We start from the raw sequence: 22,779 nt of genomic DNA on the forward strand, positions 1-22,779 counted from the left end.
AGAATCACCTGGGGAGCTTTAAAAATTCCAACGTTTCCGTTACACCCCATTCCTATTGAATCTCCGAGAGTGAAACAAAAACAAAACCTCCAAGGGGTCCCAATGTACAGCCAATTTTGGGAACGTGTGATCTAGAGGCAGAGTCTAGAAGGAAACAAGGGTTTGTCGGGCTCAGGTGGCTGAGGAACAATTATGACGGAGGGGGGGGGTGGGAATGTACACTGCGCTTGGAATTCTGCACACTGCACACCCAGCACCCAGGCAGAAGACATAATTACTGTAGGAAAGCCTGACTGATGCCCGTTCCCTGAACTAAGCGCTCAGCCAGCCAAGCCAGTGCTGGTGGCCGCTCACCTAAGCGAGCGCTCCCAGATTCCGACCGCTTGCCCCGCCCCCGTCCGCGCGGTCCCCGCGAAAGACTTGGGGCGCAGGCGCAGGCGCATCCGCCGCCGCGGCTGGGACGGCCGCCGCTGACGTCAGGACGCCTCGCGGGTTCTAGGCCCCCGCCCGGGCTCCCGCGTTCCGCGCGGGCTGTGCGGAGGCGGGGCGTTGGGCCAGCGGAGCTATCCCGTCAGACCGCGCCAGTTTGAATGAAAGCTCCTCAAGATGGCGGCGGCCGGGGCCGAGGCGCCAGGAGGTGAGGGCTGGAGAGCGGCGCCCCGCACTGTCCCCTGTCCGCCGGGCAAACTCCCGAAGCCCGGGAAGCCGGGCCGGAACGCGCGGTCCGACCGCAGAGCGACGCGGCGAGACATCGCCTTCCGCGCGACTGACACTGCGGCCCCCAGACGCGCGCCGCGGGCTCCTCCCTGCCCCCGGCCCCTGACCCTCCTCGCGGCTCGGCCCGCCCGCTGCCCGCAGTCGCTTCCCGCGCCCGGCCCTTGCGAGGCTCGGCCCGCGCCCTCCGCTGCCGTCCCACGTACCCGGCGGCCCAGCCCCCGCCGCCGGCCGGCCCAGAAACCCCACCCCTCCCGACCGCTGTTTGGGGGCACCCGGGTGGCTACGGCGGATCCTTGCGCGCCTCGAGGTCCGTGGACACGAGGGGGGCGCGACTCCTTTGTGATGGTTTGAGCGGGACGTTTGCAGTCGGGCTAGCTTTGGAACTGGGAGCGGGAGGATCCCGGTGGTGTGGGTGTGACCTCAGTGTCGGAGGAGCAGAGAGAGGTCGGGGCTAAGAGAGGTGTGAAGGCTAAGAAAATAGATGAGTGAGGATGTACCCCGATTCGGACGCACGGGGAGGACCGGTTCGCCTTTGGAGGAAGTCCCACTAAGTGGGTACTGGAGGCGTTAGCCCCTGGCTCACGGGAATCGTCATCCCCGCCGGGAGGGAACTTGCGTGCTGTTTCTGTGGTCGCCAAAGAATTCGGTGCTGAACGTGTGTTTGTGCGCGCGCTCCAAGACTGGAACTTTCAATGTCTTCTGAAACGGAAAGGTGTTTTCCAGCACTGCGCCTCTCCGCATGGATTATGGACTCATTATCGCCCAACTTTTCCTCCGCTAGGGGTTAGTGTGAACTAGTGTCAAGTTTTTGTTGTGGTCATGAAATGTTTATTCTTTACCAATGAATTCTCTTTCTACTTTATTAGAGATAGTCAGATTGGTTACCAGGGGGGTTGCGGTGTCGTGTGTTCCAAGTTTTACTCAAAACTAGCATTTCCGTGGAGGGTTGCGTCTTGAATTCTTACGTTACTTGCACTAAGTGAAATTAGTAGGAACAGCAGACAGATACACCTTCGGTAGAAAGTCCAGGTGATGAGCATAACGAGGTTAACTCTACACAAAACATCCTGAGGCTTTTTAAATGGAAGGGATGGATATAAGAGGTCGTTTGTATTTCCACTACTCCTCTACCCCCAAAACACCCCTCAAAGTTTTTAGGGGAAAATACATTTCACTTTCTTGATCTAGAACTGAGTTCTTTTTTGGGGGGTGGAGCGGCTGGAAATCATATTTCAGGTTTTCTGACCATGAGACCCCTGGGTGAGTTTGGGAGGGCGAGGAACGGGTATACTAGGAACAGCCTCTTCTCTCTTTCTGGAAAATTACCTCCAAACCCAAAAGGTTATCACAACTACCTTGGAGAGCTGCCAAGTAACGCGTGCGTTTACTGACGGGTTTTGTTTGGTTTACTCCCAGTTTACTCCAGCCCTCACATTTTTTTCAGTGAAGCTAAAACCCAGAAAGATGGAAACCTCCCTAAAGTCATGTAGCTAGGGGGCCTCGCGGGGCCTGGAACAGAGGACCCTTGATCCTCTCCGGGGTGCTTCTGGTGGCACTAGCCGGAAAGCCAAGTTTATTCTATGTTTCTAAATGTCAGTTTGTGTTAACCTATTTTAAAAAAATATTTACTTAATTTGGCTGTGCCAGGTCTTAGTTGGAGGTACACCGTATCTTTTATCTTAGATGCTGCATATGGGATCTAGTTCCCTGACCAGGATTGAATCTGAGCCCCTGTATTGGGAGCTTGGAGTCTTAGCTGCTGGGTCACCACCCTGTGTTAACCTATTTTTAATGCAGTGTGGTGGCATACTCTTAACAGGAATTTGAGGGTAGACTCTTCCACAGCACTGTTACTGGCTTCTAGAAGGTTGATGATGAGTGTATCTAATTTTCTTCAGGCTTGGTGTAAATTGAATACTCTGTATTGTCATCCTTGGCTTTGAAAACAATACAGGAAGTGAGTATTACAAAACTCAGTATACTCTTCATTATTTTATTGTAGCTCTTGGGTTAATTTACCTTGCTAAACTACATTGCTGCATGGGCAGAATTGAAGTTAAAATTTCATACAACCTTCCCAAATAGGAAAAGTGGATCATATGATGTCACCAGTATATAACTATAGAATTAGATTACAGTTCTTATTGCTGGACAAAAAGAAAGGGAAAATTACTTTTTAACAATGTACGATTATTTTTAAATATATTTAAGATGTATCTTTAATAATTTTGTGCTTGATGTCTACATTTGACTAAAACAGCAATTCTATATAGAATACAATGAAAAAGTTAAAAATACTATCTCAGCCTATCTATGTGTAATCTTATGAAAGCTTATAGACATGAAACATTTTGTTCAGGTGGCCTAGTGGAAACTGATATAGTAGGGCAGAGACGCATGAGAAAATCCAGGAAGAAATATTTACCAAAATAGTTCTTCAGTGGTTAAATTTTCTTAGACATGTAAATGGTATCTTGAATTTTTAGTCTTATAAAATTGCCAGTTGAAGGGTGGGGATATAGAAGTCAAGATTTTCTGTTTTATTTTATTTTAATTGAGTAGCTATTTCATTAGTAAAGAATTCTATTTTCTTATTGTAGCTTGGTGTGTGCCTTGCCTAGTTTCACTTGATACTCTTCAGGAATTATGTAGAAAAGAAAAGCTCACATGTAAATCGATTGGAATCACCAAAAGGAATCTAAACAATTATGAGGTGGAATACTTGTGTGACTACAAGGTAGTAAAGGTAAGGCAAATATCTAGACCCTTAAAAAAGACCTAATCAGACCTCCCTTTAGTATTTCATATTTCTGTAACATAAAAATAACCTTAACAGTAAGCAAAGCTCTTCTTAATGGTTACAATTCTTAGCCATGATAAATTTATATGTCCTGTCATCTGTTTTGCCAACTAACATTGAAAGGATTTTGAAGCATAAAATGTTCTTACATTCAAATATTTCAAGGTGCTTATGTCATTCTACATCCAACTCTTGATTATCTCCATGTGGATTACCAGAGCAAATGTTTTAGCTCAGATTGGCTTCTCCTGTCATTCGTTTTGTTCCTGAATCATATTTCCCCACTATCAGTCACCTGAGATGAACCTAGAAATTCAAGCCAATTTTAATGTTACCAAATCTCAAGAAGCATCACCATTTGTATTTCCTGCCGTCCTGTCAAACTCCAGATAGCAATGAGGTTTTGTTGTGCAGTAGAACAGCCTGGAGTTCAGTCAATTCTAGCCTTTGTCTAGTACCTTGTGACTCCAGAAAAGTCATTTAACTTCCCTGGGCCTCCCTGTATTTCTGTTTCTCTTGAAAATGGCAGGGTTGTTCTTCAAGAAGCTCTTACAATCTAAACTTGACCAGATGCTTTTGAGTAATTCATGTCTCCATTGCCTACCTATTCTGTAAGAACTCTGGTTGTTCATCTGTCAGTTCTTCTGGATGAATCAATCAGAAATCCTGTTTTCCTTGTTTTCCTTCTCTTTCATCTTCCACATGGATTCTGCCATTAAATCAGATTCTTTGAAACGTCCATCTTCTTTTGGTCTCACTGGCTTCCTCACTCAGTGGAATGTTGTGATGAAACATTTACCTGCCTAGCAACTAAACAGCAACAAAATTTTACCTACACTGTCAGCACTCTCTGTACTCTAGGTTGCAGTCTTCAACCCCCAAAGAGCCCGGTCATCTGCCGTTTCAGTTTATAAACTCTTGCCTGGCTAGTATAGCTGCAGGGGTCATAGAATCACACTTCTTGGCTCCATTACATATTATTTCTGTTCTCACACTGCTCAGTTCCACAGGACAGGCTTTTTATCTTTTGCTTGCTTCTTCCATTCTTGTCACCAGTTTTCCCAATTATAACTTTTCTGGACTTCTTACTCTGTCCCTCACCCTCTCATACTCAGCTGCAGACTTCTACCTCTTCGGATTCTTCAAGTATGAACTCTCAACTTACTTCACACCAGTTATCTGTATCTTTATTCAGAGGTTGCACCTATTTTTCTTTTTTTTCCCCTGCCCATCCCCTTTAGAACTTTGCTTAATCTTTTTTTAATCAAGTGCTATTTTTCCACTGGTTTATCTTAATTGATAAATCAGATTTTCCCTAATCTTTCTTTGATCTTGCATCCCCACTCAAGCATTTCCTATCTTTTCCTTCTTCCTCATTTCCCATCAACTTTTAAATACAGCTTTATTGACACATGATTCACATGCCCTACAATTCACCAATTGAAGCTGTACAATTCAAAGCTTTTTGCACACTCACAGAATTATTCTAAAATTGGTTGTAGCAGTGGTTGCACATTTTCATTAACCTAAAAAGAAACCCCATACTGCTTAGCCATCACCCCCCAAACCTCTCCAGATCTTTTTCCCGTTAATCTTCAGCAACCACTAATCTACTTTCTGTCTCAATAGATGTCCCTATTTGGACATTTCATCTACATGGAATCATATAGTATGTATGTGGTCCTTTATGATTGGCTTCTTGCACTTAGCATAATATTTTCAAGGTTCATTCATACTGTAGCATATATCAGTACCTTTTTTATTGCCAAATATATCATCATATGGACATAGCACATTTGATTCATCTGTTCATTACTTGATGGACATTTGGGTTGTTTCTGTCTGGGGGCTGTTATAGATAATGTTATGAACATTCACATGCAAGTCTTGGTATGGACATGTTTTCATTTCTCTTGGATATATACCAAGGAGATGAGCTGTTGGGTCATGGTACCTCTGTGGTTTAACCATCTGAAGAACTGCCAAACTATTTTCCAAAGTGACGTCACCATTTTACATTCCCACCACCAGTGTATGAAGGTTTTGATTTCTCCGCATCTTCACCAATACTGTTATCTGACTTTTTGATTATAGCTGTCCTAGTGGGTGTGGAACATCTCGTTCTTTTGATTTGCATTTCCCTGATGGCTAATGATGCTGAACATCTTCTCCAGTGCTTATAGCCATTTGTATATCTTCTTTAGAGAACTATCTATGCAGATCCTTTACCTATTTTTCAAAGTTTTTAAAAATTTATTATTTATTTTTGGCTGCACTGAGTCTTCATTGCTGTGCAGGCTTTCTCTAGTTGTAGCGCGCAGGCTTCTCACTGTGGTGGCTTCTCTTGTTGCGGAGCCGGGCTCTAGGGCACAGGTTCAGGGTTAACGGTGCATGGGTTTAGTTGCCCCGTGCATGTAGGGTCTTCTCGGACCAGGGATGGAATCTGTGTTCCCTCCATTGGCAGGCTGATTCTTAACCTCCGTACCACCAGGGAAGTCCCTACCTATTTTTTTAAATTGGGTTGTCTTTTTCTTACTGAGTTGTACTAGTTCTTTGTGTATTCTAGATAGTCCCTTATCAGATACACAGATTGCAGAAAAGTCTGTGCTGTAGCTTGCTTGTAGTTCCCCGTCTTACTTTTTAACCCACTCCGTTTTGATTTATGCTCCTATAAGTGACTTCCTGAATTGCCACATTTGAGGACCTCAGATCTATTCTCCTTCTCTGCAACATCCTACCCTGTTGGCTACTCTTTCTTCCTTGAACCTTTTGTCCTGGAGAGACTGCCTGGGTTCAGATTCTGGCTCTACCGTGTACTAGTTGCAAGACCTTCAATACATTACCTGGTTCTCTTTCCTTCAGTTTCTTCCCTGAGATGAGTGGACAGTACCACCTCAGGGGTTTCTGTTAGCAGACTGGCCCGTGGTGGTCATGTGGTAGCAGCATGTGCTGTCGTTGTTTCTCACCTCAGTCTCCACTCTTTCCACCACCGGTTTCTCTTAATGCTCTTTCTGAAGCGCCTGTGCTGTCTCTTGCCTGTCCTTCCTCTGAAATGTCGATACGTGCTCGCCAAGGCGCTCTCGGCCCTCTTCTCACCTGGAAGCTGCTCTGTGGATGGCCTCTTCTCCGTGGTCTCTACTTGCATTGATTTGGCTGCTGCTGCTGCTAAGTTGCTTCAGTTGTGTCCGACTGTGCAACCCCATGGACTGCAGCCCACCAGACTCCTCCGTCTATGGGATTCTCCAGGCAAGAGTACTGGAGTGGGGTGCCATTGCTTTCTCCGTTGATTTGGCTAGTGACCCTCAGATCTCTGTGAGGCATTGTTTTCTTTCTGAGCTTCATTTCAAACTGGGCACCCTGTAGGTAACCACATTGAACATACTAAAAACTGTACCCATTTTCCCCATCAAACCTGCATCCTGATTGAGTGTCCCCTATCTAGCTTCATCAAATTATAATCTTCACAGTGACCTATCCTTATAAAGTCTTCTTTCCTCCCTACCCTCTAAATCTAACAGGTCATCTCATTATATGGTCTTACCTCTTAGAGACCATATGCCTCTGTCTTTTGCTGTTAATTCCGGTTCCACTTTAATAGAGAGTTAATTACCAAGGAATCTGCTTACATTGAAGGAGCTGCCAATCTTTTTTCTTATTCAGAATTCTTAGTCTTACAGTTCAGTTTGGGTAACTTTTGCTGTCCTTCAACCTTCTACTTTTGGTTTCTTACTTTGGAATAAGCACGCTTCCCGCACGTATGTCCTCGACAACCCACTTATATCCCTCACTTCTTCTCCTGTCTTAACACAGATTATTGAATCTGTAAGCCAGTATTACTTCAGTGTATGTCTACCGTTTCTGTCTCTCTCTGTCTTACAGTCAGGGCAGGTGAGAGATCTTATGACCCTGTCCTTTTCTTACATATTCCCCTCCATTTAGCTCATAAAAGAGATTGTCTCAGCACCATCTTCTTCAGAGTCATTACAGTTCCTGAAACACAGCTCTGATTGCACTAGGACCTTCCTTTAGCCCTTTCAGTGGCTCCCTGGTGTCTGCCAATCTAAACTGAGTCCCTTTGGACTGATGCTCTCTATCATTGGGCCTCAAAACCCCTTCCCAGCTTCATCTCCTATAACATATCCTACTTCCCAACCACACTGATATGCTAGAAAGTTCTTCCATGTGGCTAAGGCTTACTGAATGTGTAGTATGAGCTGAGCACTCTTCTGAGCATTGAGAATTTAGCTTAACAACAGACAGAGCTTATATTCTAATTCCTGAACACATCATGCACCTTCGTGCCTTTTGACTTTTCTCATCCATTTCTCTCTCTGAAACATTGTTTTTTTTCTCTCCTTTGCAAAATCCTGCATGCCTGCAAAGTTCAGCTGAAAGGTTACACCAACCACAGAGGCTCTTTCCTTGCTCACCTCAGCAAAATTACTTTCCTTATATTCAGGATAAGCACTGTTCTTGTCATTATTCTAAAACTTGTCACATTTTGTGGCTTTGTTTGATACCTTCCCTGCTTAACTATCCACCATTTGAGGGCCAAGACTATGTCTTACTATAAACTGAAGTGTACAGTGGGTATTTAGTTCATGGTTGATGAATTGGTTTTTTATGTCAGTGGTTTCTCCAGTCCTCACAATGACCGTTGGACCAGGTCGTCATAGCATCATGCTTAAATGACAGCACCAATTTACTGACTGATGTCTGCTGATTCATCTTTCTGTAGTCTCAGTAAACATTTGAGATTCTTCTTTGTTTCAAGTGCTACATTAGGCAACGGGAACATAAAGATTAATGAGAAATGGTCCCTAACCTTAAGGAGCTCACAGACCAGTGAACAAGATTGATAAGTAAACCATCCAATGCGGTATTGACTAGTAAGCGCTAGGACAGACATCTGACATGATTGATGGGAGGAAGGCCTAGGCTGACTCTGAGAAGGCTTCCTGGAAAAGATAACATCCAGCTGGGACCTCATAAGACGAATGGAGTCTCACCTTAAGGCTTTAGCACAGAGAATGGAGGGGAAGGATCTGGGATTTGGAGATGGTGAGAGACAAGTGAAGGAACTCCAGCCGTCCTACTGCAGAGAGCATCATCTGGTTCTACAAAGTGTGACACTATATCCCGAGGGTTTTCTCTTCTCAGTGAGGGAGAGAGCGGATTAGCAGGAAGGGAAATGACGCATGTACAGCCTACATGTTCTGAAAGGCTGTTGTAATGTAGGCGAGAAGTGATTGTGTCTGAACTAAAGTAGTGACAGTCAAGATGAAAAGAAGTAGATGATTTGCTTAATTATCAAGGATGTAAAATTTCAGTCTGTAGTTTAGCAGTCAGGGAGTTGGTTGGGGATCCAGCACTGGAAAGCTTGCAGTGGTGTTGGTGGTAGTCCTATTCACCAAGACCCAGACAGGAAGGTGAGGCTTAATATAAGGAGGAGTAGGATAGGGGGCCAGATTGAGGTTGGAGAAGAAGGTTGAGAACATTTAAAAGTGAGCTGAACCAGTAGGTGGTTGGAAGTGAAGTGAAGTGAAGTCGCTCAGTCGTGTCCAACTCTGCAACCCCATGGACTGTAGCCTACTAGGCTCCTCCGACCACAGGATTTTCCAGGCAAGAGTACTGGAGTGGGTTGCCACTTCCTTCTCCAGGGGATCTTCCCAACCCAGGGATCGAACCCAGGTATCCCACATTGCAGGCAGACTCTTGACCCTCTGAGCCAACTTGAGGAAGACAGGTGGTTGGAAATGTGGCTTTAAATCAAGAGTGAGAACTGACTGGTGACATTGCCCTTGAAGTGATTGGTGGAAGAATGGGGACTGAAGCGCCGGGACTGGGTACACTTACCCCTTCATTAACCCACAGATATTTCTCCAGTCTTCTACCGCCTATCATGTCACACCCTGGGCACTAGCGATCTCAGCGGTGAATGACTCAGAAGTATGGTCCCTGCTGTCATGGAATTTGCCTTTTGGTGAGTGTAGAAAAACCTTAACTATCACTGTACCAAGAATTTAATAATAGTTGAGATGAGGCTAGTGTAACAGAAGGCTGTAGCTCATCCCGGAGAGAGAGGCAGTTGTCCATGAGGAACTGATTTCAGACTTAGTACTAAAGGGTGTAGAGATAATGGGGAAAGGTCCTGAGTCGGAAGAGAGCCTGACTTCTGCAAAGACTTCGAAGTATGGATGGAACATAATAAGCCAGAAGGATTGGAATGAGGCTGGAAGGATGGAGCGGGGCCCAGAAAGTGCCACTTCTGGTAGGCAGAGAGAGGAGCTCTTGACTTTCAAGTTCTGATCAGGGGAGTGACATGGGGGAGAGGGGTCAGGAAGGGGCCTCTTGCACCATGAGTGGGTTGGAACGATAAGAGGCCACTGCAGTAATCCACACAAAAAAAGGGGAGACGAGCCAAGATCAAGGAGCAGGAAGGGGTGCTCACAGGGAAGAGCTGTCCAAGGACAGACACAAACTGGCAAGAAAGGTAGGAGAATCAGAAGAGTAAACCATGGAAGCCCGAGGAGCGGTTCTCGTCAGTAAGACAGAGTCATGACGAGCGGGGTCAAAGCAGAAGTGGAGCGCTCCCCTCTGGACTGAGGAGGGGACAGGTCACTAATGCCCTTAGAGCAGTTCTGTGGCTTGGATAGAAGAAGCCAAAATAGAATGAATTAAAGAGTAAGTTGGAAGTGAGAAAGTAAAGTCAAGTAGCGTGGGCAACTCTTCAAGAACTCTTGCTTTCAAGAAGGGATGTGTAGGGTCTAAGAGTGTTGCTAATTTAATTTTAAAAAATATCTGACTAGATAATGTGATTTTTAAAATTGAATGTTATAAAGCATTTTATACTAAAAAAAAAAAAAAAAATCTTCCACCCCGTGACCTTAGTCTCTGATCTCTAAACTTTTAGTAATTTATCATATCTTTTAGAGATCCCTTCTTTATTCAAGCATTTATATCTCAAAGGAGGTTTAGTTTAATTTTGCTTTTAAAAAATTAAGGGAGAGTCAGATGCTAGTGAAAATCAGGAGAGAGCAAGAAACTGAAGAGACAGGAGAGGGAGGGAATTGGTGGAGGAAGGGCATCTCTCCTGCTGTATCCACGGTCCCCTTCATCTCTAGTTCCACGTCCATGGAAGGATGGAAAGTCAAAAGTCAGGGCTTGTGTAGAGAAATAATAACCTCCCAAAAATAATAGGGGAGGTGGAGGATAGGGACCTGGAAGAAAATGGAGAAGGTCTGGAATAGCCAACTCAGGATGGGGAAGGAATACCAACTGGGGGAACAACGGGATGGTTACCATGATGGGCTCCTGTTGGGGTCCAGTGGAATTCAAAGGATGTGAATTGGAGTCTCGGTGCTGTGTGATTTTTTTTCCTTAATGCTACATGTTTGGCATTGTTGCCCCTTCATGCAGAAAAGTTTGTGACAAAACTGTGAGTGCTCTTTACTGACAAACTCAGCTCATCACTGAAGAAGTCCTTGGGAATCAAATATTAAATAAATATTACCTAAAGGTTTGACTTCTTAAAGTTTCCAGGTCATTCTCTGTCTCTAGGACTAGCACTAGACCGAATGACACATATTAACAAAATATCCACATTTCACCATAGTCATATTCCTTAAAGACAGCTGCAGTTAGGGTGGTTTGTTAAGAAATGGAATAATAGAAATCATTAGACTAAAACCTAAATTTTAGAGGTCAGGAAAACAGAGCTCCATGAGTTTTCCAGGGTCATGTTGTTCATTTGTGTCAGTTTTGGGCCTCTAACCCAATCCTCACAATACGTACACTCTCTCAATCAGTGATGTGAAAATCCAGTGACTTTCCATTGACCAGAATAATTCTCAAACTGTGTTCCCACGTAACAGTGTGATTTTCATATTCAGATTCATGCTCTTCTACCATTAATATGGAATATTATGATCTCAAAACTTGCAGGGGAAAATTAGCTAATGAGAGGTAGATTTTAATTGTTTTTCTTTTTTGTGCTCCCACATACATGCATTTTAAAGAGTTTGTGCTTGCTACCTCTTTAGTGGCTACAGGCAAGAGGTAACACATACTAACAGATATTTTAAAAAAACCCATGAATTGTTATCTTCAGGTTAAGTTGAACAGCTTGTATTTCTTTTAAGGATTCATATGGTTACTATTGTGATTTTTTAATATTGCGTACATATTAGTAGTCACATTTTTTGTTACACATTCAGAAACGTTTAGTAAGTGCCTAGGATATAGTGAGGAATTGTGCTTGGTGCTAGGGCTACCAGGAATAAGATTGCTTCCCTCCTGCAAATGAGTTGGCCAAAATATTTGTTTGGGTTCTTCCATCAGATCATACAGAAAACCCAAATGAACTTTTTGGCTAACCCAATAGTTTCTATTAGAAATGGGAACACAAGTTGGCAATAATCAGTCCTCCTCTGTCAAGAGTGGCAAGGAAGACTCCACAGGAGAGATGACATTTGAGCTGAGTTTTTAAAATGGGTGTTTTTCTACAGAAAAGATGAGACTAAAATAGGTGTTCAGTAGACAAATGGAAGCAGACATTCTAACTAGAAATAACTGTGTGAGCAGAGCAACATAAAGGTAGGAAGACAGCAGTTCAGTGTGGCTGGAGGGTGGTGTGTGAATGGGGCCATATTGGAACACTGAGTCAGAGACCCAATCAAGAATAATCTTTGTTATAATTGGAAGTTGGAGTTAATTCTTTAGGCAGTGGGGGAACCATTAAAATTTTTAAGCAAGAAAATAACAGAATGACTGGTACTGTGCTGGGGGGGTGCTTTTTGTTTTTATTAAAAATCTACACTTTAGTAGAGAAGGATAGATGGATTGTTGTTAGTCCGGAGGCAGGGAAACCAGTAGGAGATGAGTGCCATAATCTGGGCAAGACTGAAGGCTTGAAGTAAATAGCATTATGTTAATAGAGAAGGATGAAAGGATCGAAGGAAGTTCGCTGATGGGGGACTGACCTCCTGATTTGCGGCTTGTGTGACCAGGCAGATGGGGGTAAGGCTGCTTTGATGAGAATACAGAGGAAAACTGCTTAGGAACAGTGGTGAGTTCCCTGTGGGCAGATTAAGAACCTACTGGACATCCAGTAGGTCACTGACTACGTGGGGTTGCCGCTAAAATTCTGGGAGTGTCAGCGTACAGTTAAGACCATTGGAGTAATGAGGTTGTGCAGAGAGAACGTTTAGAGGAAGAATTCTTAGACTAGAATCCAAATATCCTGAAATTACCCATTGTATCATACATGTAACTTTTGATAGGGGAAAGTCTGTAGCTCTCTGGAGATTCTCAAAAGAGACAAACACTTGTTTAGTGTGAAAAGGGACCAAGGACAGAATCCTGAGTGACTACATTGTTTTAAGTGATGAGCAGAGATCTCAGCAAAGAAGGCCGAGAAGGAACAAAAATGGAGAGAGAACTATGATACCAGAGCCTAAGGAATGGCGAGATGAGGACTGAGTTGGCTTGGCAGTTGGAAGATTGGTAAAATGTTTTAATAGACAAGATAAAACTAAATGTATGTATTTTGAATGACACTTCCTACAGAAACACCATGGTTTCTAAGAGTTGTTAAAACCATTGGCCTACAACAAAGCTCAGATGCCGCAGTCAGGTGTTCAAGGCTGTCCCAAATTTGCTCTTCTCTTGCTGTTGCAGTTTAATCTCTTGCTTCAGTGTTCTCAACCTCAAAGCTAGCTAAATCTGTTTCTTCACTGTTTTCTGGATACTTCATGCACATCTTAGCTCCAAGCTTCGCTTGTGTTTCTCATCCTGCCTGCCCTGTGCCCTCCGCAACAAACGCTATCAGTCTTTCACAGCGTAGTTTGTTCTGCTTCCTCTGTGCCTTTTTCTCATTGACCTATATTGATTTCCTTATGTTTTAGTGGTATTTATTGTCTTCCTTTTTTTGGCCTTTAAAGTTGTACCACCTTGCATTGCTCTTTATTTTACATACTACTGCCTTCCTTTCCCAGTGAGATTTTACACTTAAAGGCTAATATTATCTTACATCTCATCTCGCCCCCTAGTGACTGAACTTCCATATGCTCATTATAGACACTAAAATATTTGAATGAATTTAACCTAAGCCAAACATAGTGGGGGAAAATGTCCTGAAGAAAAAATTTCATATGATGCATTCCAGATTATACAGGAGTGATTAATGGATCATTCTTATGACTCCACTCCATTTTTATAGGTAATCAAGAGTTGACTGCGTGTCTGAATAAGATATTGACATCCTGTGAGACTTAAGAAAGTTTTGACTTTTATTTGAGAGTTTAGGGTATTGAAGTCATTGCATTTAAGTCAAACTGATTTCTGTATAAAATTATCTTATTTTTTAAAAAGGGAAATTTTTTATATAAAAAGTAAAATGAGGCATATATATATAAAGTAAAATTTTCATTCTTATAAAATGGAAGAAATCTACAAAGTAGAAATAAAATGTTACTAATATTTACATTGCACTCATACTTTAGAAGCACCTTTACCATCCATAAGTTAAGTAGGTACAATGTAATTAACATACAAAATAATCACTAAAAATGCAAATGACTCATCATTGAACAATATATTATTTTGAAAGCTGACTTCAGTGGCTTAGTGTTTTTAGTGTTTCATTGTTTGCTGGCAACTTCTGGTGTATAACTCAGGGCTACGGTAGGAAAAATTGTAGCAGGAAAAAAAAAGAGGACCAGGGTTGCACTGTTTTATTTTGGAATCAGAAAAATGTAACTTTTGTTTATAATTAAGGGGAATAGGTAATGTTACACAATGCCAAACCATCCTCATTGTAATTGAGCGTTTATGTGCTAACAACAGTTGCAAATTGTAGTCACCTGACAGGAGGGAGAAACCCATGTTATGTTTTAGTGAGCCAGTCTGACTAACACTTCAATAGTCTAGGCTTTTTCTTCCCTGGAATCATAGTATATATTTTCATAGAAGTACAGTTTTTGTGCATATGTTCATGCCATAATTTAATCACTTTTTTTTTGACTAAACATTTTTACCAATTTCACAGAGAAGCAGAGCTCTTTTCATTAACAAGCATTATTGTGTATTGAGTAGAATATAATAAAACATGGAGAGAAGCTCCTTGAGTAGCCAGGTTGCCTTAATGCTCCTTACCCCATCGTGCCTCAGTACATTTTTTGGACCTGCCAGGTCATAATAAACTAGAACTAGTATGACACCCTTATTTTACAATAAAACCTCTCTTTAAAATTTCAGGGGAAATCAAATGTATCCCAGTTAATTTTTTATCAATATCTATGAATTAAAATGCTAACTAAAAACCATAGAGTGCAGTTTAATTACTTTGTATTTCAGAAGACATTTTACCCTGGCACTCATGGGTATATGTTCGCTATTCCAGAGAACAAAGAAAATTGAGACTTGAACAATTTACTATGTACAGTGTGTACACTAGACTTCTGCCTGCCAGTGCAGATGTAAGAGACCCAGGTTCGATCCCTGGGTTGGGAAGATCCCCTGGAGGAGGACATGGCAACCGACTCCAGTATTCTTGCCTGGAGACTCCCATGGACAGAGGAGCCTGGCGGGGTGCAGCCCATGCGGTCGCACAGAGTCAGACACAGTGGAAGCGACTTAGCACACATGCACGCACGCTAGACTAGCTTTTTAAAGAGAAACTTAATACAGCACTGGGAGAAGACACAGCCTAACTCCTGGGGTGGGAGAGCAGGATTTCGGGTACCATGGTGACCAACAGCAGTCTGAAGGATAAATCAAAATATTTGATCTTCGGTGCTTTGAGGGCCTGTCACCTAATCCAGCCACAGGCAAGTGTCTCTGGAATTGTGCTGTTCAATAGAAATATGATACAAACTACAGGTGTATACAGTTGGCCCTCTGTATCCCCAGGTTCTGCTCCACAGGATGCAGCTAACCTCAGAGAGAGAAAACATTTGAAAAAGAGAAAGTTGCAAAGCAAAACTTGAATTTGCCATGCGCTGACAACTATTTATATAGCATTCACATTATATTAGATCTAGAGATGATTTAAAGTATACAAGTAGGTTGTATGCAAATACTATGCCATTTTACATTTGGGACTTGAGCATAGTGGATTTTAGTATCCGAGAGGGGTCCTGAAACCAATCCTCTGGTGAATACCAAAGGACAACTATAATCTTAAAAAAATTTTTCTCATAACTGTGTTAAACAAAATGGAAAGAACCAGGTGAAACTTCTTTTAATAATACATTTAATTTAACCCCAAATATTATTTCCACGTGTAATCAATGTTTTTAAATTAAACAGTGTACGTTGTTTTTGTGCTGCGTCTTTGAAGGGCAGTGTGTATTACACAGAGAGCACATCTCAGTTTGGACCAGCCACATTCAGGAGCGACATGCAGGCCAGGAATGACGGAGACTCAACTCTGGGAAATCTAGGGAGCTGTGTGTGTCCTGGACATTAATGAAAAGGAACTACCCTCATATCCAATGTAAAATATTAAATTATAGACCTTTTTCAGTCACCAAGTCATGTCTAACTCTTTGTGATCCCATGGACTGCAGCACTCCAGGCCTCCCTGTCCCTCACTGTCTCCTGGAATTCGCCCAAGTTCATGTCCATTGAATCGGTTATTACAGACCTTAGAGGGTGGTGCCTCTGGCTGTGCTGGCCAAGCAAGCCACTGACCTATGTCATAAATTCGTTTTGGTACAACTTATTTCCATATAAAGATAAATACTGTTTTGTTTAACTTGATCACTGGTAACATATTCATGAATTTCATTACTTTTATCTTTCTCCAGGTGTGACTCTCTTGCCTGTGGTCAAACATTATGCTATATCTAAGTTTTCTGTACATATTTTATGTAATATAAACAAAAACAGCTTTATTTTATGATTTGTATTTCATCTGCTAGTAACCTGTAACTGTGTATTATGAATTTTATTAAGAAAAATAATAATGAATACCCTTCAAGATATTAATTATTTTCGGTAAATGGATATGTCATAATCTGATTTGCATTTTCTTTTATATTTTAAGGATATGGAATATTATCTTGTAAAATGGAAAGGATGGCCAGATTCTACAAATACTTGGGAACCTTTGCAAAATCTGAAGTGCCCATTACTACTTCAGCAGTTCTCTAATGACAAGCATAATTATTTATCTCAGGTAAAGAAAGGCAAAGCAATAACTCTAAAAGAAAATCACAGAGCCTTGAAACCTGCTGTTGCTGAATACATTGTAAAGAAGGCTAAACAAAGGATAGCCCTGCAGAGATGGCAGGATGAACTCAACAGAAGGAAGACTCACAAAGGAATGATTTTTGTTGAAAATACTGTGGACTTAGAGGGGCCACCTTCAGACTTCTACTACATTAATGAATACAAACCAGCTCCTGGAATCAGCTTAGTAAATGAAGCTACCTTTGGTTGTTCATGCACAGATTGCTTCTTTGAAAAATGTTGTCCTGCTGAAGCTGGAGTTCTTTTGGCTTATAATAAAAATCAACAAATTAAAATCCCACCTGGTACCCCCATTTACGAGTGCAACTCAAGGTGTCAATGTGGACCTGACTGTCCCAACAGGATCGTACAGAAAGGCACACAGTATTCACTTTGCATCTTTCGAACTAGCAATGGCTGTGGCTGGGGTGTAAAAACCCTTGTGAAGATTAAAAGAATGAGTTTTGTCATGGAATATGTTGGAGAGGTACGTTCACCTACTCTCATAGCAGATAATGTACAAGGAAGGTTTATGCTTTTGAAAAGTTGCCTTTTTAACCTCCGTGACAAACATTTGGTATGTTTTGATAATTATTGTTGCAAATATGTACAAATTTCAGGTTTGAAAGAAGGGTTCACTGGTATCATTAAAAATATAAACTTGAATATGAATCAAAAAATTAATGACAAATGTAGTAGTCATCTTTCAACAAACACCCAGTCATAGTCACTGAAACTGGCATTTGTAAATTTGAAAATATGACAACTACTTTTACACAAGAGTCCTAAGACAATTTTGAAAATCAGATATAAATACATCCTGACTTGGAAACTTTGCGGGGGGGATGGTTACTTTTTAACTGGAGGAAAATTGCTTTACCATGTTGTGTTGGTTTCTGCTGTACAACAACGAAAATCAGTCATATATATATGTATCCCTACCCCCTCCCTCTTACGGCTCCCTCCCCCCAGCCCACCCCTCTAGGTCATCACAGAGTACCAGGCTGGGCTCCGGAAACTGTTAAATTGTAATTCACTTCCTCCATTTGACCAAATATGATTATGTGTAGTCGGCAAAACTCGGTTTTGTACCAGTAGGAAAGACTGTAGAGTAAATGGACATTTTATGACCAAGGACTGTAAAATACACATAAAAACAGGTATTGCATCCGCCAGCAAGGAACGTCCAAATCCTTTGTAACTCGGTTACAAAGACTGTTCTCTAAATTACCAAATACTAAGCAAATTGTTTTTATACATGCAGTGTAGATCTACAGAAGACAGTATTTACTGCATACTATTCTAAGCACCTTGTGTTTTAACTTATGAATTCTGTCAGCAACTCTATGACATGGTAGCATTCTCTCCGTTATTATACAGGAGGAAACTGAGGCACAGAGAAAAATAAAGCAACTCACCCAGGGTCACTTAATAGTAACAACCAACCAACATTCAAAACCAAGGCTCTAGAATCTTGACCCCTGTACCATTCTTCCCCAGACTGAATGGTGGGAGAGGCTGTGGCTAGAAAAATACAAGTGTGACTGCATATCTGGGGTTGTCAACTCAGATATTTTAGAAGTTGTTTGGAACTGGATCACCTTTAAGTATCTGCATTCACCCAGAATTCTCAGGTTAAATTGCATCCCTATTTTGATCCTTAAATTTTTAGACAATGGCAGATTATTATAAATCACTGTTCAGGAGACGAGATCTCATATAATCAAATCATTCTCTTTTTGAGTTTAATAAATGTAGCTGAATTTGGCTGCCACCATGAATCACTTGAGACATTTTTGGTTTCTTAATCTGAGCATGTGGTGAAGCTGTGTTCTTCAGAGTGGAGCTGTACAGATGATGGTCGTGAGTTGCAGAATTTCATGAAAACCACCTGTTCTACAAAACTAAACTTGCCATACAGTTAACTGTGGATTTAACATACGTTCTCTCCTGTATTTGCAACTTATTTCCATTTGTAACTACACACAGATTAATTATAGGAAAATTAGCTATAGAGCACAGATACTTGTAAACTTAGTTCTTTACATTCTGGTGTGTTCTACAGAGAGCTATCGTTTAGCTCCTGTATTAATATATTGAACATATCAATAAATCAGAACCAAAGTAGTATACTATTTCAGCTTGATAATTGTTGGGTTATCCTAATTCTCATTTAAATAGTCATACTTAGCACCCTCATTTTCTCCTCTCCTTTCCCCACCTCTTTTCATCTAGTTTTTCTAGAATAGTTTATGTAAATGTTTATTTTGATGGCACTTTTATTTTTATGCACTTGAAGGCCATTAATATATTAATAGATTTATGGATGAATGTTTCTTCAGCAACAGCCATATAATATAGTTTTTTCTTTTTAGGTAATCACCAGTGAGGAAGCCGAGAGACGTGGGCAGTTATATGACAACAAAGGAATCACGTATCTCTTTGATCTGGACTATGAATCTGACGAATTCACAGTGGATGCAGCTCGATATGGAAATGTGTCTCATTTTGTGAATCACAGTGTAAGAGATACTTATTATAGACAGGACTAGGGCCACTTACTATAGACAGGACTAATTAGTACTGTTTTAAAGGATTTTCTGTACTTGAGGGATAATTATATACTTTTTCATTATTTCCAAAGTATTTTAATACAAGGGCCTTTTCTGTTAATTCCTGGTATTACTGCTCTTTTAGGAAAATTCATCAAGGTGTCTACCAAATACTATCCATTTTAAGAATCTTCACATGTATTACTTCATTTAAACTTTCCAACAACTTTATAAGATATCCTCATATAGAGAAGGAAGTTAATCACCAGAGGAGTTAAGAGGTAAAATGTTGAAAAATTAACACAGCTATATGGGTTACAGAAGTTAACACAGCTAAATTTAGGATGTATGACTAAAGAAAGATTGCTGTGTTCTCTAAAATTTTAGGATTTCTAGAGTACTGAAGTATTTAGGGCTACTTTTCCAAATTATGAATTAGTATTCTTAATTCCTATTTGAAACAAATTTAGAATACAGTTAGAACCTTAACTCCAGAAACTTACACTCTAAAACGCTACACTCTATAAAAACTATAAGGGAGGTTAGGAGTTACTAGACACCTATTTAGTGCTCATTGGATAACAGAGTTTTAGGCTTGTGAGACTGACATTGTCTCCATTTTATAGATATAAGGAAAATGTATCTCACAGAGTCAGTCTTATAGTTGGCCACACAAGGAAGGTAGCCCATGATAATCTTTTGATGGGTTTTATACCAAGAAACTAGTTTATGATGAGTAATGAAATATCAGAGACCTTCTGACATCTTAGTTTACTGGTTTACTTAAACATTTAATTTTTCCTTAATGATAAAATCAAAATGCTTTCAAAATAGATAACTCTATTCAAGGACAATTTAACAGTCATTTTTATTTCTTCGTATGATTGACTGGATCTTCCTTGCATATTCTAGAATTTAGTGTAGAGTTCTCAAAATGATGAATAATTCCAATCAAAAGTTTTAAGAAATGAAACTTCATGCAATATGAAATTGCATGATATGATTTTTTAAGAACAGTTACTGCAGTTCTTTAAGCCTTACTAGAGCATCTTTTACTTTTAATAATCTATTTCTATTTCTGGATGTTCTGCGTGGGCCTTTTTTGACTGTTTCTAGGCTTTTCAATAAACTTTTGATGCAGTAGTCCTTGCTTATCTGCAGTTTCACTTCCCATGATTTTAGTTACTGCTGTCAAACATTCTCCAAAAATATTAAATTAAAAATTTTAGAAACAAGCAGAAAATATATATATATGCCTTACTAAAATATTTACAGGTGAAATGATATTATCTAACACTTGTATTAAAATTCTCCAGAAACAATTAAGAAGTTGGGATTAGATGAAACAAGAATGACAGAAACGTTAATAGTCCTTGAAGCTGCATAGTGGATGTATGTGAACTTACTTTCTCTAGGTTTATGTCTGAAATTTTCTGTAAGGGAACACTTTTTCAGTGTGCATGCCTCAAAACCCTCTAAACAGTAAGCCACTTAATTTCTCATAGAATTTAACACTAATACTCTGGGAAATTAATGATTTTACATAGCATATAGAAGAGCTTATTCATGTCATTTTTACTTAAGTGGGATCTCATGTTCCTTTTTAGTGTGACCCAAACCTTCAGGTGTTCAATGTTTTCATTGATAACCTCGATACCCGTCTTCCCCGAATAGCATTATTTTCCACGAGAACTATCAATGCTGGAGAAGAGCTCACTTTTGATTATCAAATGAAAGGTATGATTTTCAAATAGTTTCTTTGATGGAACTTCAGTGTGAAAAATCTAATTAGAATAGAAGACCTTAGAACATCTGAACCAAACTAAATACTAACTAAATAGAAAGGGGCAAAAAAGGCTATAAGAGTTTGTCTTTTCAGTCAAGGGCACAAAGCTAATCTGATAGAGCTAGTGCTAGAATTCAGGTCTGTCTGACCTTGGGGGCTGAGTAATGCTGTTTCTTTACATCATGTTGCTGCCTGCTTTTTTCAGAACTTCCACATAGAAGCTTATTTATTATAAGATCTTTTTTCAGTATTACTTGTATTTAAAAAGTTTTAGCGTTACATTTCTGAATGTTTACTAAGATGTATATTCAAAAGATTGAAAATATGATGTAAATCATATATGAGCTTATTCCATTCCTACTTGAATCTGGCTTTTAAAAAGAACATTGAATTCTCTTTGCTTTACTGTGAACACTTAATTTTATGTGCTTTACTATTTTCTTTGCTTAGGAGAGAAAACACATACTGTTTTTCTAAGTATGATGCCCTTTACATATTGTGACTATTTGACCTTGCTTTATGGCTCTTAAGAAATTTATGAAATGAATGCTTGTATATTGAATTTTACTAGTAAGTTTCATCATTTCACAAATCCATCCTCATAAATATCGGGTAATAACAAACACTTTACCTCTGACTAGCCTATACCATCCTTTCATGACATTTCGTATTAATTTGTCTCTGAATATTCACACTTATACTTGTAACTGATACAAAATTTGAAACTCATTATGAATTCTTAAGTCTTTCTCTTGTATTTCTTTTTCTTTGTATCCAGGTTCTGGAGATGTATCTTCAGATTCTATTGACCACAGCCCAGCCAAAAAGAGGGCCAGAACTGTGTGCAAATGTGGAGCTGTGACTTGCAGAGGTTACCTCAACTGAATTTTCAGGAAACAGAACTTATGACGATTATAGTGTTTTTTCTAATGTTAACATTTTAAAAGTATTTTGGACTCTTTTCATATTATCAAGATTATACACTACGATGATTTACAATTCACCTTTCAGCCTATTGACCAAATGCATTACCGATACTTCTGACGAGAGGAACATAGGGTCACATAGACTAATTCTAAATATACATATTTAGTGGTTAGATACCAAACATGAAAGGAAAACTATTTGTAAATCAACAGCTATATACTTAAGAGGAAGTCTATGTGAATATAGAGAAATGCCTCCTTCAGTGTTTAAGTGTTAAACTGATGATGTAACAGTTGCTAAGATTGAACATTCAATTTGCCATACACCTTGAATTTAGAGAAATAGAGTTAGTTCATATTGGACAAATACACAGGTTCTATTTTTGTTACTGTCATTCCTGTTTACCTACTTACAATTCTTTGTATTTGAGACAAATAGGTGATACTGAATTATACTCTATTTTCTACTTTCATTAAAACATTGGTATCTTAATGATATAGAAATTTAAGGTCTAAAATTAAATGTAAAAAAATTTAATTACAGCTTGATTTAATATTTTGATGCAGTCTAGACCAGTAGGAGGAGTGGATATCTGAACCAGTAAAAGATTTTTTAATCTTATAGAAGAAAGGTATCTGAAGTTTCCCTAAAATTCTAGAATGGCTGGCTGATGCACTTCTTAGAAAGGACGGGGCATGGGGCCATGAGGGTCTTTTGGAGTGCCAAGCAGGGGAGATGGAGCACTTTATGGGACCCTCTTGATA

The 22,779-nt window shown here is 40.3% G+C and overlaps 1 protein-coding gene across 2 annotated transcripts; it reads left to right on the forward strand.

Annotated features, from left to right (window-relative positions):
• SUV39H2 (suppressor of variegation 3-9 homolog 2) lies at window positions 472-22,545 on the forward strand. 2 transcript variants are annotated; one of them, XM_018057138.1, is made up of 6 exons: window positions 472-637; window positions 3,318-3,463; window positions 16,566-17,237; window positions 19,126-19,272; window positions 20,910-21,039; window positions 21,867-22,545. In XM_018057138.1, the coding sequence occupies exons 1-6, from the start codon at window positions 607-609 to the stop codon at window positions 21,971-21,973; spliced, it is 1,233 nt and encodes a 410-aa protein (XP_017912627.1). In that variant the 5' UTR covers window positions 472-606; the 3' UTR covers window positions 21,974-22,545. The 2 variants fall into 2 exon arrangements, with proteins under 2 accessions (XP_017912627.1, XP_017912628.1); XM_018057139.1 differs by lacking the exon at window positions 3,318-3,463.

Source organism: Capra hircus, chromosome 13 (assembly GCF_001704415.2).
Source record: "Capra hircus breed San Clemente chromosome 13, ASM170441v1, whole genome shotgun sequence".
In the NCBI taxonomy this organism is placed as follows: domain Eukaryota; kingdom Metazoa; phylum Chordata; class Mammalia; order Artiodactyla; family Bovidae; genus Capra; species Capra hircus.